General features: G+C 41.2%; 1 protein-coding gene across 1 annotated transcript in view; it reads right to left on the bottom strand.

Annotated features, from left to right (window-relative positions):
* arhgap10 (Rho GTPase activating protein 10) overlaps nt 1–18,983 on the bottom strand; it is a 41,273-nt gene extending 22,290 nt beyond the window's left edge. Inside the window, exons 1-14 of the mRNA XM_034601830.1 lie at nt 18,357–18,983; nt 8,831–8,926; nt 8,572–8,633; nt 7,088–7,159; nt 6,786–6,887; nt 5,785–5,895; nt 5,496–5,600; nt 4,808–4,937; nt 4,293–4,399; nt 4,047–4,141; nt 3,285–3,366; nt 3,058–3,100; nt 2,881–2,949; nt 2,225–2,299 (exon numbers count right to left, since the gene is read on the bottom strand). Coding sequence (XP_034457721.1) covers nt 2,225–2,299; nt 2,881–2,949; nt 3,058–3,100; nt 3,285–3,366; nt 4,047–4,141; nt 4,293–4,399; nt 4,808–4,937; nt 5,496–5,600; nt 5,785–5,895; nt 6,786–6,887; nt 7,088–7,159; nt 8,572–8,633; nt 8,831–8,926; nt 18,357–18,510 — 1,303 coding nt within the window. The 5' untranslated portion in view covers nt 18,511–18,983. The remainder of the gene's footprint in view (nt 1–2,224; nt 2,300–2,880; nt 2,950–3,057; nt 3,101–3,284; nt 3,367–4,046; nt 4,142–4,292; nt 4,400–4,807; nt 4,938–5,495; nt 5,601–5,784; nt 5,896–6,785; nt 6,888–7,087; nt 7,160–8,571; nt 8,634–8,830; nt 8,927–18,356) is intronic.

Below are 18,983 nucleotides of genomic sequence, written 5' to 3'. Positions count from 1 at the left end.
TTTTCTCTGTCTGCTCACGTCCACAAACTGGCCTGTCCAATGTCAACTACTGAGGGCAAATGTTTTTGGAGCCAAAGGTGAGCTTCTGTGTGCCAGAGACTGCACAAGCTCTGCGGTCAGCTTTAGCTAAACAGGCCGGGCATAATTTAAACCAAATGTGAAACTCTTTATTATTTCACCTGTGTTATCTAGATAAAGCCCGTTGGGACATTAGAGTACTGTGTGGTGACTTTAGCATAGTGGTTAAAGTTGGAACTGCAGCGGCAAAGACACATATACAGGAAAAAACGTGTTCATAACCAACGAAATATCTGTTAAAATAGAAAAACTATAAAACGGATCCAAAACTTTGTGTGTGGATTTGCAAACTCTCCAATGACATTGAGAGAAATTAAACACAACAGATATACTCCAAATGTCACAAATAAAAAAAAAAAAAGAAATTTAGAAATTTGCAAGGACATCCATGAAGGCATGTTGATGTTTGATGTGCTGCAGAGGTTTGTAATAGTAGCAAAATGACAGAGAGAGGCAGGGTGGATGTCAACAAAGGGAATAAGTAAATGCGACGGATGAGCAATGGTTTTTAACTGTGAAACACCTCATCAGGGGTTGTTTTATGTACGTAAATAATTAGGACTATTCATTCATTCAACCATACTGCTTGAGGACTGTGGGTAGGCTGGAGCCAATCCCAATCAACATTGGGCAAGAGTCGGGGTAAACCCTGGAGAGGTCACCAGTCCATCACAGGGCCGATACAAACAGATTAACAACTATTCACACTCACAGCTCCAGGTAATTTAGAGTTACCAGTATGTCTTTGTAATATGGGAGGACTTACTGAAGCTTCTATTTTGCGTTCCCTTTTGTACCAATACAGCAAACTTCTCCCTTATGGGACTAACAAAAGAATATATAATCTACAAGCACCCACTGGGAAACTAGGTTTTTGTAATCTGAGGGACATAACCTTTTAAATTAATAAATATTATCTAGCAGAAAAAGGACACAACATTCATGGTCATTTCAGCCTTAAACCATGAAAATGCAGTAGCTCTCATATCTCACAGCATTCCTCAAAATTGCCTCACTCTGCAATTATATGTATAGAACTAAAAAACTATAGTTCAGCAAGTATCATTGTCATATCCCCACCTACACCAAATACAAAATCCTTTCATAGGTCAGAGGCAAAGTTGGGCTCACTTTTACAGACTTATTCATTATATTCTCGCCTGACGCTCAATAGGTGACGCTGCCTTTGTTTCTACTGTAATATGATGGGAGAATCATTTTCTATCCCTCTGTCCTCTGTGACTGGACGGCAGCCACGTTGGTGGGTGAGAGATGAAAAGGAGGAGGAGTGGGAGGATCCGAACTCTCTCTTCAGGGTTTAAAGCTGGCTTCACCCACACACAGTGAACTGTTGTATGCAAGAAATGTTTGTGAATGCTTAGTGGAAGTACAACGTCAATCGTCATATTAGTAATTGCAAGGACAAAATTTGCTTAATGAAAAGGAAGATAGCCCAAGTGTTCTATGTGGTCAATCGGTAAACTAACATTTACTTGAGCTTCTTAAGAGAGCTGCAGCAGAGTGGGTTCGGAGTCTATAACATGAGTCAGCAGGTTGGGTGGCTGGAAGCTTTCGGGGAGGAAGCTGAGAAAGGCTGCTGGCTGCCTGAGTTTGTTGTCATTCTGAACACAGATTGGAGAGCGAGCTGGAGTCTGCTGGAGACGACAGGAAGACAAAGTGCAGACAGGGAGCTTTGGGAGGGAGAGAGGACAAGATCTATAGAAAAAAGGAGTTGAGTGAAAGGGTTCCAAGACAAGTGAGAGGCATAAAGGAAATTGAGAAAGGCAAATGACAGCCAACAGCCAGCTGTGGGCATTTGAGGGGCCGTCTTAGTGGCCAAAAAGTGCACGGACGTGGATGGGAGGCACCCCGTCAGGTTGTCTGGCGGATATAAAATTCAGTGGAGACAAAGATACACGCTGCAGGCACTTGTTGCACTCCAGCAAGTCTAGGTACAGATAAGCTGAGTCACGGGCTGATTGCCAGTCACTATCTTTTTAATATCGCCCAAGCAGACACATCCATTACATCAGCACATTCGACTAACCGGCTAATATCGCAGACAGAGTGCAGTAGCATATATATAAAAACTTAATCCAGATTTTTACCAGGAAGCTTGGTCAGAAAAGAATGGACTTTAACTTACCAATCATTAATGAGAGGAGCTTCTGGACCCTGGAGCTCACACCAACAACTCTGTACAGTCCCTGGTCATTAATACCTGATAAGTGATAATAGTAATTATTAAAATAAATGCAGAGCAATTTTGTCATTAAAGTTTGAAAAACGCTTTACAGGAAAAACAAGACACAACACAGGCAATAAAAAGGAAATCAATGGGAAAAAAAACAAAAAAACAATGAAATAATCATAAAGAATGAGGAAAGACTATACTACATATATACAATGACATCCCTGTATGTAGAAAAAATGTATGTAATTCAAACCGACATCAGTATAATAAGAAACAACTTACATAGATAAATATGTGTTATATTTATACCTTTAGACTCAAGATGCCATATAACCAAGTAAAGAATGAAGCAATTTAAATTGGACTTTTAGTGCAGTGCAATGGTGGCCATTAATATCAACATATTATTAATATGCTGCCTGCACTACCGGCCACTCAGCCCTGCTTCAATATTGGAGCATGACTGCCACCTTGTGTGCATTTAATGAATCTGCACCCAAGTGACTGTTTTCAACTATCCACCACTTGTCATGTTAAATTTCACCTAATTAAACAACCTTAAAATTCTCTCCCCTGACATTTTATATATTTATACATCTGAAGCTCACCTCTCGTCTCTATGGCGCTGATGGAGTTCTTCATAAAATCCAAACCCACGTCATCCAGCTGGGCATCAACTGCTAAGTGTAAGAAAAAAACATCTTCTTTTAAATATGATGAAGCATCATGATTAACTTACATTATAAGTTTTTGTAGAACAAAGTCTGGTATCGTTATGTACTTACTTCCTCTTTCTTTAGAAAGAGTTCTTCCAAGGTAGTGTCCAATCTGTTAAAAGAAGAAACAAAAACATGTTTACAGGCTTATAAAAGTTAATCATTCCTTGTGATTTAGAGTAAAACACGGGGAGTCTATGTGGAAGTATAAGAAATGAAAATGTTATATATTTTTTTTTTAAAGAATGGCAGTTCAACAGAACGCAGTGATGACACAGTAGAGGAAGGTGACTCACAGGCTCCTTCCCACCCATGGCCTGCATCCAGAACTTGTGGTCATCCTCTGACAGGGCTTGTACTGTAAGCACCGTCCCTGGCCTGGGAGAGAGTCATACCGCATTAGCAGTCGGCAAAGCCCTTAAGGTCTGTTCAGTAATGCATTGGCAACGTCTGTCAATATAAAGAATGAGATGTGCTTAGCAGTCTTTGAAACAAAACCCCCCGTCTGACAAGGACACATGTACCTTTTTGATTTACAGTTACAGATATCAGCCCTATTTGTCATGCCAGTTGGTTTATGAGAGCGACAATCACGTGGCACCAGATGGATATCAAGTTACTCATCACAGTCCAAATGGGATGTGTGGACTCGAATTTCCATACTAAATCTGGGCTATTGCTTTTCTATTAATACTACAGAAAAGGGGCAGGGCCGAGTTAAGATGTGTGACAAAATGAGGTATCTATTACAGGAGGGCCGGGCAGGGTGTGACAAATCCTCCCAGGGTGTGACAAATCCTCCCAGCTAAGTGTGTGAGGGCAGTGCTCCAAGACAAATCCTGCTGTCCTGCGATCTACAACACGGAGCAACTATAGCAGATCTAGAAGATCTATAGCAAAACCGTTCAATGAGGAATATCAGAGCAGTATTACTATTGTGATACATGAAGCAAATTCTCATATACAGTAATTGTGTCATTTTTGGCACACTGTAAATTGATCCCTGCAACTAGACGCTTAATTTCAACACAGTGTCTGAGTGTGAGGTGGTAATGTACCGATCGGTTATGTCGAGGTCTAAGCAGAACCTCCTGTCCAACATGTCCGTTGTTTTGCGGAGGCAGGATTTGAGCGTGACGGACTCTGTCTCCCCCTGCAAAAAAAATATTATTTAGAATGTTGTAGTGATTAAAAATCATTAAAAGTAGCATGTCAAAATGAAAAAAAGAAAGACTGCATATTGAATGTAATCAAAAACTATATAAAATCGTGTGGAAAATGCACTGTGTTCTATGACTACTCACAATCTTCCCACCAGATCTCTGGTCGAAGGTCACCATGTGCAGGATCTTCTGCTCTTTGACGAATGTGCAGTAGCGTTTGACCCAACTTGAACCAAAGGGAGGTGGCCCTAAAACAACAAGACACAGATGTGACACGGGCATCCACTGTATCAGGGTTAGAACAATTACTCGTGCTTATCCAGGAAATATACTGACAGACAATGTTGTGAAAGAGCAAAATGTGGAGATACGGAAAGGAATTGAAGATAACTCGTCTGTCCAAACTTTCCTGCTATTACAACAAATTACATAACGTCACTGATGAGATTCTGAACTCATTTATGTATGTGGAAATAACATGTCAATTCACACATTTCTACAGCAGCTAAAGGAAAACTGTGAAAGTTGTTCTCTGTCTTATAGAGTAGGCTTTTATATTAACAGATGTTTTTATGTATTTCTTGCATTGACTGTGTGTTATGAATGGAGGTATATTTAAACCTATAGTACAACACATTTAAACCAGAAGGTCTTACGTTTTTCCTGTACATAGAGGTAGCCTTCACAGCTGATCGGGGTGGTCTGTCTGTATTCTTGGGGTGCCTCCCTGATCTTCTTCATTAGGTCATTCACCTCTGACCGTGTACCCTCAAATCGATTCCTTGTCTGGGAGGAGAAAAGAAAGTAAACACACATTCCAGGAAGTCACTTCCTGATCCTCAATCATTGGGTAGGATGACCCTTCTAAAAAGAGGCCACTGCCAATCAAAACTGATGAGCTTCCTCTTGAAAACACTGCAGTATCTACGTGAAATCAGCCGGATGCTTAGTTGAATTCTAAAATTAAGACTGAAACAGGGCTAATACTGCAATGGCATTACAGAATAGGGGGTACTACATAGGCGGAGCGATGAAATTACAAATAGATGAAGCAAACAGGACATAAAGCAGAGCTTTAGTTTTGTTGTATGTGGGCAGACAATTCAAGAAAAGTAAATGTTGGACTATGAAATGATCGGATAACAAGTCTGACAAGGAGTTAACGTAGGGGCTTTTCTGCCACTTAGTGGTCAAATTATTTTGGATTTCCTTCTGGAAACAATTATAAAACATTTCTGTTCTAAGGGAAGAACAAGAGCACACAATTACAAGTGTTTGTGGTCAGGGTTAGAGTTTTCATTATCCCAATTTTAAATATAATAATAAAACTTAAGTATTGCTTACATTCTGAATATTGATCTGCAGGGCCCTTTTATAATGGTCAAAGTCGTTGGCAAGCTCAAAGCCCTGGTGATAAAAAGTGAAGACTGTCTGAAAGAAGGCCAGCATCTAAGAGAAATCACAAAAGAAGAAACAGATAAGAAATCTTATCATTATTTATAAGAGTCAGCAGGCGAAAGAGAAACTCGTTACAGAACACTTGGCTTCGTCACTTTCCACTAAAAAAGAAACTAAAACTCTTCTTATATACAGCCCCATCCCCGCTGACATACCCTGGAGGCCAGTCACTCACCGGCTCCACACACTCAAACTTCTTTCTCTCCTGGATCTCCTGCAGTTTGCACACATAGTCCAGTGACTCCTCCTGAAAGTGCTGCCTCATGCCATCCACCTGGATGTCTGCCTGGAGAGGTGGAGAGCAGACAGCATGATGATTATAGTGACACACAGATGCATGGAAGCAAATAAATAACCATCTTGCTCTTTATGATACAGTGCAATTTGGGAGGCCAGAGGTTTTTCCGGGTATAGCATTAAATTCTTACAGACCACATACTGCGGTAGGTGAATAAAAAAAGAAATTATGATACTGAAACCAAGTTAATTTACAGTAAATGGATCCAAATGAGAAGTTTGTCTCAGGTGGCTGTATCATCTGTACGAACAAATATAGATGGAAGGATGGATAATAGAGATAGATAGATGCTACTTTTCATTGAGTTGAAACAACAAGCGATGCAGTGCTGATGAAGTTCATGACTCTTGTTGCTGTGAACAAACCCTGCAGCACATTTATTAAAGTCTGACAGTAATCTGTGTTGGTACCACAGACCCTTGTGTCACTAGAGTCACAGAGAACACACTGAGCAGTACTGCATTCATAATGTCAACACTTTCAAGTGCCCTTTCTGCTTGGTGTATACAACCTATGTGTAAGCCTTACATGGCCACATGGAACATGTGAGGCAAAAAGACCGAAACACACTTGAAATGTTCATGTCATCGTACTGCAGCGTGGTTTATTCTACAAACGACCGCAGTCAGGGCTGACCTTGGTAGTACAGTACAAGTGAGCACACATTTCCTTTTCAAACACGCCAGGAAAACTGTTGCTGCAAGGCACGTCAGTGGAAACTCACATGGTCCAAGAGGCTTTGCAGTGAGGCTCTTCCCCGTGGCACAGAAGAGAAAACCCAGAACAGGGATTCTCATACTAAACAAAAATATCTGTTCCTATCATTTCTGCTGTCACAGCTGTACATATCTGTCAAGAGTTCAGACGAGGATAAATACCTCTTGTAGCTGTGGCTCTTTCTTCCTCGCCGACATGTTCAGAAGCTTCTCCAGAGAGCTGTAGTATTTCTCTGTCTCTTTCTCGTACTTCTTTCTTTCCGCCTTGAGAGAGTGAAGTGGAGTGAAGCAGAGGCACACAAGAACAAAAACATATTTGATAAGAAGTAGTCTAGCCTCAGAACTTAGAACAACTCATTTTCTATTAGCAGCTATCTGTAAAATGTGTAATTTTTTACAACCATTAAATTAAACCAGATCAGCTAAATGCTATTGGGTAGAGGAAATAAACCATCATACATTACCCTTACTACACCGAGATGGTCTTTCCTAAACTTCTCCATGGGTTTCATTAACGTTTCTGTGATGTTTCTCATCTAGGCAGAAACAGAAGCCATTAACATATAATATAATAATCGCTCAACTCAGTGACAAATCCCATTAATATTTCATGACACAACATTTCCTGACTTAAGCATTTATTGTTTCCATTGAAGGGCAGCAGCAACATCCAGTTTCTTTACCTCTGGAGCTGCTGCCTTTTGACTGATGAAGTGTTTAAATACAAAATTACACAACGATTTAACTTACTGTATCTTATTGTTTCAATAACATATTAATAGTAAAGTCAAGTCAATCCAATCCTGCTGTGTTGCTGCAACGCTGAGTGCAGGACATGTCTGAACCTGCACGCCCACCCTGCTTCTCCTTACTTTGCACTGTGATGTCATCCCAGTATGCTGAGCAGCATGTTTAATATTATGGTCTGAGTCTAGCACTAAAACAGTCATCCACTGGTGTCCACTCCCTAACCTCAGACACTACAGACAGATATTACATGGCAACTGCTGTTTATAAGAAAGAAAGAAAGAAAGAAAGAAAGAAAGAAAGAAAGAAAGAAAGAAAGAAAGAAAGAAAGAAAGAAAGAAAGAAAGAAAGAAAGAAAGAAAGAAACACACACACACACACACACACACACACACACACACACACACACACACACACACACACACACACACACACACACACACACACACACACACACACACACAAGAGAAATGTATCAGATATACTTCTGAGGACGAGACTGTGCTCGATCTCTACTCTCCCACTTTATTACAAAGTGTGGCACTTTAACACTTGGGGTAGCAGTTTTTAAGATGCAATCACTTTCCTTTAAATAGATTGTTACTTCCTTTATAGTCACATTCTGCTTGCGAGGTTTGTGGTTTATAGATGAGCAACTTTAACAACAGGAGCTAGGTGTGTGGCTGAATGAGCTGATGTAGTAGGCAGTAGCTTATGCAATCTGTCTAGGTATTTAAAGCTTGGGTGTAATAACGTAGCTATGCACTCCTGTCCTCTCTGTGGCCACTCCCAGGCAGTTGCTGTGACAGTGACCCTTAGACAGGTACAAGGGGAGCAACGGACTCAGACACTATCAACACTAATACACTGGAAGCTGTGGCTGTACTGTAATGTAATGTACGGTGGAGAAAATTATATTACGAGTGTCTGCCTGGATCCCGGGTGGATGACGGAGTCAGACATTAATAGATGCAAGTACCAAATATGGGCAGTAATAGGTATGGGCTGGAAGTAAGGAGGTTAGAAAAAAGCAAGCGTACAAGCATAGTAAAGTTAAACAATTTGAGCACAATACACCACACACACAGACAGACACAAAGACAGACACACAGACACACAGACACAAACACAGACACACACACACACACACACTCAGGTATTTTCCTTGACTTTCAAGCAGGTTCTGACTGGTTGTTCTCACCATCAGCTCTCTTTGGTCTTCTAGGTTCTTAAGGAACATGGAGAACTCTTGCAAAGACTCATCTGGGGAAAAAAAAAAGGAATAAATTAAATCACTTTCTAACTCTCTCACACACACGCCATGGGTGCAAACCAAAAACTGGTTGTAATTTGCTGGTGGAGAAAGAACCATAAACAAACAGCTATGGTGCATGTCTGTTTAGTGGTAACAAAACTAGTGGTTAGTTTCCATCATGCAGGGAGGCAAAAACCACACTTACCAATACATTTCTCATCGTCTGTCTTTGCATCTCCGATGTACTCAAACTGAAACTCTCCCAGGCACTGGGCAAACTTTCTCTGTGCCATCCCAAGCTCTGAAACAACATATTAAAATACACAATGATTTAAAACACTGAATTCAAAAGGAGGAAGAATAACAAGAAAAAACTTTGAGACTTCTATACAATTCAACTTTTGTTACAACTGTCCAAAGGATCGATTTGTTAAAAATCAACACCATATGGCTGTCCTAAAAACTAGCTCTACCGCATCGCACACACTTAACCACGTTGTTAACATCCTGTTTGTCTGCAGCCTGCTACATCCTGTTGCACATCAAACCCCTGTCTACCAAGTGGGCAGGTCCCAATTTAGAGGGGAGTAAAAAAAGAGAGCAAACTTAATTTAATTGCATGGCTTAAACAAGGAGAGAGAAAATAGACAGTATAATGCAAACAAATGCATAATTCAAATACTGAAGAGGAACAGAAAGAAAGGTTGATCGTAAGGTCACATAAGTGAACCATTATTTCTTTATTTTTAAAGGATGATCTATTGCACTTCTGTCCGTCCTGGGAGAGGGATTTTTTTGGTAGTTTTTCCTTGCTCTTGTTGAGGGTTAAGAACAGAGCACCTTGTTAAGCCCTTTGAGACAAACTGTGATTTGTGAATATTGGCTATACAAACAATTTGTTTAAAATATGCTTAGGCTTTTACATAAATAAAAGGCTACTGTCATTTATCTTGTAACACAAATTCATTCATATTGCCAGTGCAATATCTAATTTTGCTACACCCCCTGCACATCAGATAGAAAACACAGCAAACATAATCTCTTTCCAAACAGTGAGGAGATTCCCTAAGGTCGGATCTCTGACCCATGACCGTCCCTTAGGGAAACATTACAGAATGCAGCAGCGTGGTTATTTATAGACTGCCGCTATAAGCAGTGTACTGAGGAGCAGTGTCATCAGCTCGGGCAGATAGCTGCGACTCTATAGGAAACTATCAACTGAGCTACGCTACTGAGCAGAGGCCTGCACTGAGCAGAGGCCTGCACTGAGCATCTGAAGCTGCTGCAAGACGACTAGCTTCAAGGAAGAGCAGCTTTTTTTTCACAGTGTGAAATACAAGCATGGTTTATAGCATTAATAATGGCTGCATCCTAAGAAGAAAGACTGTGGGAGAAAGAGGGGAGATATGCGGCAAAGATCACTAACATGATTTAAAGATGTTGCAGTAACGTGATATGCTTCTCAGTCCTCAAGGCTACAGTATCCATGACCTCTAAAATAGGTTTTTGCTATTGATGACTCAGCAGAAGTCTCCAAATATTCTCTCAATGAAAGAGGCTGATGTTCGAAATGCTTTGCAATTACCTAAACTTAATACAGCACACTCTTCTTGCACAGATTATAACAAAATATCTGAAAAACAATCCAACACTTTCACCTTTTAACATCAGTTATTTTTACTGTGATGGTCTACTCATGGTTATGCTGCTGTGTACGCACCTCTATGTTCTCTGAGCAGCTTGTGTGCATGTGTACACTTACTATGGATTAAATCAGCAGGGGTAAAAAAAACTAAACACGTGAGACGGGTTGGACAACGTCTGCCTGAGCCTGCATGAGTATAACCTTCTGCCTCAACTGTTTATTTCAAACAGTTTGAACTCCACTGCTTGGTTGCTCTTCAGCTCAATCTTACATCGCTACAATGCCAAGGCGAACAAAGAAAATATGGCTCAAACAAAAACACCTGCCATCGACTCCTTTGGCCAATTTGTCTGAGTTACTGAACTACAGGAAGCGAAGGGATTCACACCAGACAATGGGGCAGCTTAAGTATTGCAGTATTTATAATTGTTTGTTCTTTGAGAAGGTCTTTAAATAGCAGCTGGAGGAAATGGTATTTTACTTGTGGATGAGGTAATTGTTAAACAACACAAGACATGTACGTAAAAACATAAAAAGTCGTCTCTAGCATATTACACATGAATTTCTTGGTTCATGAAGACACTGCGGAGGCCAAACTTTAGCCCATTAATCAACGACTAGAGAGAGGTTCTATGTTTGTCTTTTCTTTAGACACCGAATACGCCACTGCACAAGCAACATTAACAAGCGAGAACAAACAACAGCATTAAAGTGTCAAATCCTCTGGCGTTTTGGCCAAAATGTTTCTGTCACACACTGAGGTGACTTCTAACTGGTGTCAACACAACCTGATGAACTGTGTGAGCGCGGGCTACAGGTTATATTTCCAAAAATAAAAGATATGGCAAATGTAAGCCTGTCGGGCCATTATTTTGGTCGCAAACACTTGTATACTTAACATAGCGAGTTTCTGTGCAGTGACTGTAAATCTAGAGGAAACCTAAGCTACACAGACAGTTAGAATAGAATCCAGTCCGGTCCAGCATCGAAACCTCCTTAAAACCAGTGTTAGGCCTTTCAAACGAAAATACAGTTTCATAATCAGTGAACTATTGAGCCATTATCTGAAGAGCCTCTACGCTTTGAACAATCTGCCAGAGGAATGTGGGTAAGATGCCTGGCGTTATTTTCAAATCCCATTTTGAACCCTTTTATAGAGAAGCAGTTTTACAGGTTGTACTTTTTTCATTCACACTATTCACTCTATTCTTCATATCCGCTACTCCCTGCTTTTGTTTGGCTTTGTTAGCAACACATTTACATAATTTTACCTTTTTCCCCACCTGCACATAAGAATGAAGCTCCATTGTGAGTTTGTGTCATAATCTATTTTTGTTATTAGTAATACTAGTGTTACAGTAGTTTTGTAATATTTAGTCAAGCACCGAAAAGACAGGTTACAGCCTAATCCTGACTCCTCTATGCCTGTTGGGTAATCAATAACCCTCATGGAGTCTTTGTTGGTCAACTGCTGGACTCGCATTAAAACTAAATAAACATGGATGTAGAGTGGAAAGTTCAGCTCCCCACCGGATAGTAAAAAAAAAAAAACATGTTTTGACAACACAACACTGAACCTTGACACACCTTAACAGAGCCTCAACACACCATAGTGTAGTGTGTCTGACATAAGCTCGGGTCAGCATCTAATGTCATTGTATTGTAAAAGATACGGACGAGCTGATGCTATTGTGACAAAAATCTGTGTCCTTTTTTTTTTTCTCCATATGAATATTCTTCTTTACATTCCTTGGAGATGTTATTTTGGGGGGAAATATATGGGTGTGGAGTATTTTACTAGTAGTATGTTAAACACATTCTTTATTGTGCAAAGACCCTGGTCACTGTGAACACTAATGTGTACTCCATGAACAGTGATGTCAAGAGATAGATTTGCAGTCTCTTTATTAGAGCCACATGTGAGCCTGGTGCACAAATCACACCCATCCCCAATCTGATTACAAAGCTTGTGTGCATGTTCAACTCACTGCAGGGTGGACAGCTAATATGAGAATATATGGGTCCAAGCTGTGTGGACTTCATTACATAAAACATAAAGAATGAATGTTATCCAGTTACACGAAGCTCCAGCGTTAATCAATGTCAGACAACATTCAGAGGAAGGAAAAACACAGCGGCAGCATTTGTGTTCCTGTGCTATGTCAATTGAAGTTTAAGCAGTATAGATCAAATGGATACAATCAGTCGAGCAATAAACAAAAGTGTCGGATGAGAGGTCTGCATAGCAGATTGAAATGATAGCTGATGTCCAAGAGGAAAGAACTGTCACAAACTAGAAAAACCACACACACACCAGCAGGGCACATATGGGTCCAAGGCGAAGGCTTCTCCTGCTTTTTGCCTTTTAAAGAAAGGCATTTCAAAGCAAACCTGGGAACTGTCAAACTTGGCTAGTTTCTCTGCAGAAAGCCAGAGACCCCAGTCCACTGGATTCTGAGTATGAGTCATACAATCCTCACCTCACATCTACAGTATCTGATCTAACAGGCCAGCAAAGGAAAACGCAGAACTGTGCGGCACAAACACGAGTGCCCCTGTTCAGAAGAGGTGGGAAGGAAAACAAAGATCGAAGAAAAACAAAGATGACAGATGGGAGGTTACAGAATAGCAGGGCACTGGCAACTGGGCAGCACCACAGATCATGGCAGCAATAAAGTTGTGTATACTGTGTAGGTCATAATTAGGACAGTGAATAAGGATTATACTACTTACAGACACATCTGAAGAATTACTTTTTTATCTTTTATTTGTTGAAAGTATAAAATGTGAAAGAGTAGGAGAAAAGTTGCGAGGTTTCAAAGGGCTTTTGTCTGAGCAATTCTCCAAGCAACCAACAGGTGTTTGATTTAATAACAACAGCAAACCATCACATTTGGACACGGTTTACAAATCTCAAGGCACGAACCATGGATCAGAGAGCCAGGCTTATAAACTTGGTGCAGAGCCCACACATTTTTATCGCCCACCCTTCGTACCACTGTAAGTTCGGTTTGTTTTGAGACACACACAGGACCAATGATGGCCAAACAATGAGCCTGTACCTACAGGCATCTCACTAGTGCTTCTGGCAAAACACATCTGGGTGTGAAGTTGCTCTTTGCATACTTAAAAGTTAGTACCTACCATGATTAAACTTACAAATCAGCTTTAGCCACTAGGGGTCTTTGAAACAAAACAATAGGTCTATAGACCTATAGGTGTTGTTTTTAGCCATTTAATTAAAGAATTGTTACATATCATATTTTAAACATCAAAATCCTGAACTTGTTTTCACATGCTGTGGGCCTTAAGGCAGGAAACTTCACATTGCATGTCCTAGCTGCTGCAAAAAAAAGGTTTTCCCCAAAACAAGCCAGAAAAGGTATGTAAGTGTCAAGGTTCAGCTGCTGAAGATGTCCACAGTGTATTCATTGGCAGCTGTCAGAGTGTTGTTTGTTATGATTTCTACAGTCTCATCAAATGTGCCACTTAGGTCAGAAGTTGCCTGGTCCAGGCCCCTCGCAGAGCAGCCAGGGTTTACGTGCCGTGCCTTTCCACAGTCCTTCCTGTTCCACTCTGCCATCTTTTCCAGTCTGGATCCCTGCTCCACGCTCAGCTCCCACCTTTGCCCTCGCCACCGCCTGCCTACCCATCCCCTCCCACAACTTCTCACCCCGCTCTGCTCCCTGCCCACAAAGCATTACTTCATTCATGACTTCCTGGTTTCTCAAAACAAATATGTAGGGGGAAGCAACAGTGAAAGAAATCTGTATATTACTTGTTAGAATGCAATGTTTTGAATGGTTCTCTATCTTTGCCTGCACCAAAAAGCCCCAACAGCACTACCATCAGGCAATAATCCAGTATCACTTTTACAGAGGGCCTTGTTCTTTCTGGTGGGAGACATAGAAAGGCGTTCCTCCCACATGACTTCACGTCTTTCGCTAATGCGATTTTAATGAAAGATTGTGGATGTGGCTCTTTGGCAGAATCCGTAATGTGATTACAGAGAGCAGTAGCGGTGAGCCAAAGCACACCGTGCCAGACTACTCTTAAACCTGTCTGCCAATGAGAAAAAGACCTTCACATGGCCGGAGTTCTCAAAGTGCAACTGAAAGTGAAGACAAAATCAATACAAAACAGTCCACCTGTGTAAGTGACTGCGATTGACCCCAGTAAATCTCTGGCAAATTTCACTTTTTCCGGGGACTGAAGTAATAACAGACCATGCATGGTATTATCACGGATAAACCAAAATCTGACTGACAGGCAATAACTACATCACATACTCCAAACAAGAAATAACTACGTTTGCTAGGGACAACAGGGGTGGTAGAGAGGGTACAGACAGGACACAGTTCCTGTGGAGGAAGCCCTCTGAAACAGAAGCACATCTGCACGTTGCTCTTCTAGTGAGCGCTTCCATGTCATGGCTCTCTGGCCCAGGGCCCCGCTTTTAAAAGTTTCCTCTCCGAACCAAGGACTTTCCGTAGAGGGACATCCTCCCAGTCGTAGGAGTGGAGGGAGTTGCTGAGAGGATGGACCGGGAGTTGGAGATCAACAGTTGTCCTCACACCACATGAGATCATCATGAGGTCAAACTTCGAGTAAACCCTCCTCATCATGAAACTCTTGAATTCTTTATATTTTCACTTGTAAACAAGACGGATTCTGACAATCTTTATAAGATGGTGAATATCCCTTGTACGTTTGAGGGTCTACTTTGTGTGACATGATCTTTCTGTAAGAAAGGCAATTATTTGCAAATAGATTTCAATCCCTATAAGGCCATTCAATTTTATATTAAATTACCGGGTTGAAAGTTCTGCAACTAAAAATAGAACATTTTCAGTTGTAATTAAACTCACAATAGGAAAGCTCTATATACGTGTGTTTTATCATTCACAGATATAGAGTTGACAGCTGCTCAGATCACCTTGGCTAAATTAGCTTTGCCCTAAATTAAATATTAATTTACAAAGGGAAACTCCCTTTGTAAACAGCAATGTAGTATTTTTAACAGTCAGGCCATTGTAAATATAATTTTGATATATTGCTGCGGCCGAGCGAGCAACTCCTGATTACTGTGACCACATGAAAAACATGTCGTTTGAGGTCGGTAAGGGACAGGGAACACACACGTCAAAGGTGGCGTGTGTGTGGAGGGCTGCAGCAAAGGCTGACCAAAATAGGCGTTTCATTAACGTCAGTAGGAAAACGTGTCAGTCATTGCCGGACATTTCAACGGATTTTGCAATACTCTCCGTGGAGGTTCCCTATTCCTAGTCCTATTCTCATGAGAGAGGCTATTGCACAAATCAAATGGGGATTATCAGACTAGATGTTCATTATATGTTACTCCCTTAGTTACAGGTAAATAATAATAGGCCAGTAATAAGTGATTGTTTTCATAATTGAAAATGAAATATAAAAAAATAGCCTCCACAACTTTGCAGAGCTGAAAGTGACATCTTCAAATTTTTGGGGTTTTTTTGTCCATAAGCCCAAAAATGTACAATGATGACGCCTGGAATCACAGACGATTCCAGCAATGCTTTTCTATTTGTACTTGTAAAATACAGGAACTGAAATGTGATTATTAAAATTGCTCATTTAAATTTTTCTCTTGATCTAATGATTTCAGTTCTAAATAAAACAAAGTAATGAGCATTGAAATAGCATCAGGACTATTTGTTTAACTATGGGTTATGAGATTTTTAAGTAAAACTGAACACATGAAATCACTTTTTACTTAAAAATAAGTGCCCCCCCCCCCCCCCCCCCCCCCCCCCCCCCCCCCCAACGGTATTTTCCCACACATTAGTAGATCTCGGCTTTATCAACGATGTGCGATAAAGAAACATGGCCAATCAGCTCGTGGGTGAAGAATGACCCCGTTGAGACGTCAGAGGAAAATGGCGAGACCTGCTCAAACTAACGACCAAAAGTATGCAAATAACAGCCCAGTGCAACAATGTAGTGTAACAAGGTGACAGTGTGAAGCAGGACAGCGGCAGCAGCAGGTTTGCATGGTTCCACTCACTTCAGCTGAGAGCAACACTGAATGCGCAGAAGGCCTGAAAGAATTTAATCGGCTGTTTATTATATATAAACATAGTTGAATCGATGCAGCTAGCTTGTCTCTTGTCCAGGGAACAGGTTGAATCCTGGGTCAAATCCCTACATGACCTTCTGACCCTGGGTCAAGTGAATACTTTGAGCCAAATCATGAAACATCTGCTGTTTGTTTAAGGGACTGAAACCAAAAGCTTAACCTGACAATTTAATATGAAACACGCAGACCTGAAAATCAATCCTTTTTTTTTTTTTAAATCAACAAATAATCTTAATTTCTTTAGATATTTTTAAACTGACATGAGTTTTGCTGCTGTAAATTGCATCAGACTAATGAGTAAAGCAAAAAAAATGTAATAACTTCAATTGTGCGATTTATTCAAAATCATTACAGCACAACATCAGGGCTGCAACAAGCGATTATTATCATCGTCAGTTCATCTCCAGATTACTGGACTTTACTCGACTGTTATAAAAAAAAAAAACTCATATAATCAGTGAAACAGAAAGGGTAGGTGATACGATTATTTTAGAAACCGAAACCGAAGAATGTTTAAATCGCTTCTCCCTCGATTTATCGTTGCGGCACAATAATGAATGAGAATATCATTTCCCAGCTCTCAATATGTCAGATAACAGCCATTCAACACAAACCAGTCGAGTACGTTTCCGACTGCACCTCGCTGAATCCCTGCCTTGAAGACTTGAGGTTGTGCTGAAGGCAAAAAAATGAAAGACACACCAGCACATGTGTGACTGAGTAGCAGCATGGAAACAGACATGTGATAAATTAATCCTGACTTAAGGTTTTAGAGTAGGAAAAACATGCCCAGTGACAATCCTGAGCACCAAGCACGCCTGAGGCCTGCATGTCAACAACACAACATTCACACTATACGACTGTATATGGAATTATACAGCGCTCACTAGCCACACAGGACTGAAATGATGTGGAGTTTTCATGATGACTGAATATTATTAGCATGAGTTCTAGGGGCTTCCTCGGGGGGATTTTCCAACGGGCATAACGGCATAGTGAAAGCATTGTGAGTGGGAGTGTGTGTGTGAGTGTGTGTGTGTGTGTGTGTGTGTGTGTGTGTGTGTGTGTGTGTGTGTGTGTGTGTGTGTGTGTGTGTGTGTGTGTGTGTGTGCGCCACCTTACAAAACAAGCCCAGCCCACAGGACTAGAGTTCAAAGTGATAACAATCTAATCGCTTTAACCCGGCTGAGGCGTGTGTGACTTTGAGCAAATTGTGAGCAGGATTATTGAAATAATGCAGGGACACATTCATACTCCCTGTGGGAGTTTCAAAATAAAATAACTGTCCACATAAAAGCATTTCAAATGAGGAGAATATCTTAAAATCGGGTCATCATTACCCTCCATCGGAATTTTTGGAAATCAGCTTTCATTTGAAATGTTCCACCATGTATTGTAATTTATATACTGGCATTAAGTAAGGATTTATCAGCTAAAATATGTCATCCATGCATCCCTGGTAATATTCACATATATGTAATTTCCAATGAGACTTTCTCTGTATTATTGTAGTTCTTTTCCTTGTATTTCTGTTTGTTTTCTGTTTGAGGAATGATGTGAAATAAGTGACTTTGAAACCCAGTAATCACATTTGCAACATGTCATGTGATTTCAATGTGTTTTGTTGTGTTCTAGTGTGTGTGTTGATATTTATGTCCCAGCTTTTTTTTTTTTACTTTTAATGTTACTTCTTTGCTGTGCATCTTGACCAGAAGAGCTACTGGATCTCAATGGGACCTTTCCTGATTACATAAACAAAAAAAACACAACACAAGCATGACAGTTTCCTCAGGCTCTACTTCTCACTCATCTCAGCAGAGGAAACCGACCAGTAGGAAACTGCGGGAACGAGATGTTGCAACGTCGGGAAAAAAAAACATCCAGACTTGTTTCCCAGGGCAAGTGCAGTGACTTCAGAGCCCGAATCCCATTAGAACCCCCCCCCCCCCCACCCCTCGCAGGGACACTTACGCTTCGTTGCGTTGATGAGGTTCTTCCCATCCTTGTACAGCTCCTTGATGAACCTGTTGGTTTTGTCCAGCTCCGCCTCGTGGACCTTGATTTTGTCCCTGAAGCTGGGGCTGTCCAGGTAGCACTCGCTGAACTCCAGCGGGTGTAGTCCCATTTTTCAAACCCGACTCGCTCGCTCTCAAGCGCCGCAGGGAGGGAAACTAAACTGCCGCTAACTTTTAAAAACAGCTTTTTAAAAGAAATAAAAAAAATGGTCGTGACGTGTTCGTTATGAGGAGACTCCCGCTCTTGACGCTGCTGGTTTAAAGTCTAACACTGACCACATAGCGAGGTGTGGTAGCAGCGGCTAGCCGAGGTTAGCATGGTGGGTCCTCCCGGAGTGGGTGTTGTTCCCGGTGGTTGTCAGAGGAAAAGCGGCTAACAGGTATAACGGGGGCCAAGGTGGCGGCGGCCCGGTGGCGGGGGAAGTGTTCACCGGAGGTCGGTTGACGGGGGGGTCGTCAGAATATCATGGCTCCCGTGTCCCGTGGCTCTGTCCCCCATCAAACTCCCTCCAGCTCCCGGACTGACAGATGGAGAAACTCCGCTGACATCTGCGTGCGTGTAGCACAACTTCTGACCAAGAGC

This window comes from Hippoglossus hippoglossus, chromosome 1 (genome assembly GCF_009819705.1).
Source record: "Hippoglossus hippoglossus isolate fHipHip1 chromosome 1, fHipHip1.pri, whole genome shotgun sequence".
In the NCBI taxonomy this organism is placed as follows: domain Eukaryota; kingdom Metazoa; phylum Chordata; class Actinopteri; order Pleuronectiformes; family Pleuronectidae; genus Hippoglossus; species Hippoglossus hippoglossus.
Note: the sequence above shows the minus strand (reverse complement) of the source record. Positions and strands in the feature narration are given on the sequence as shown.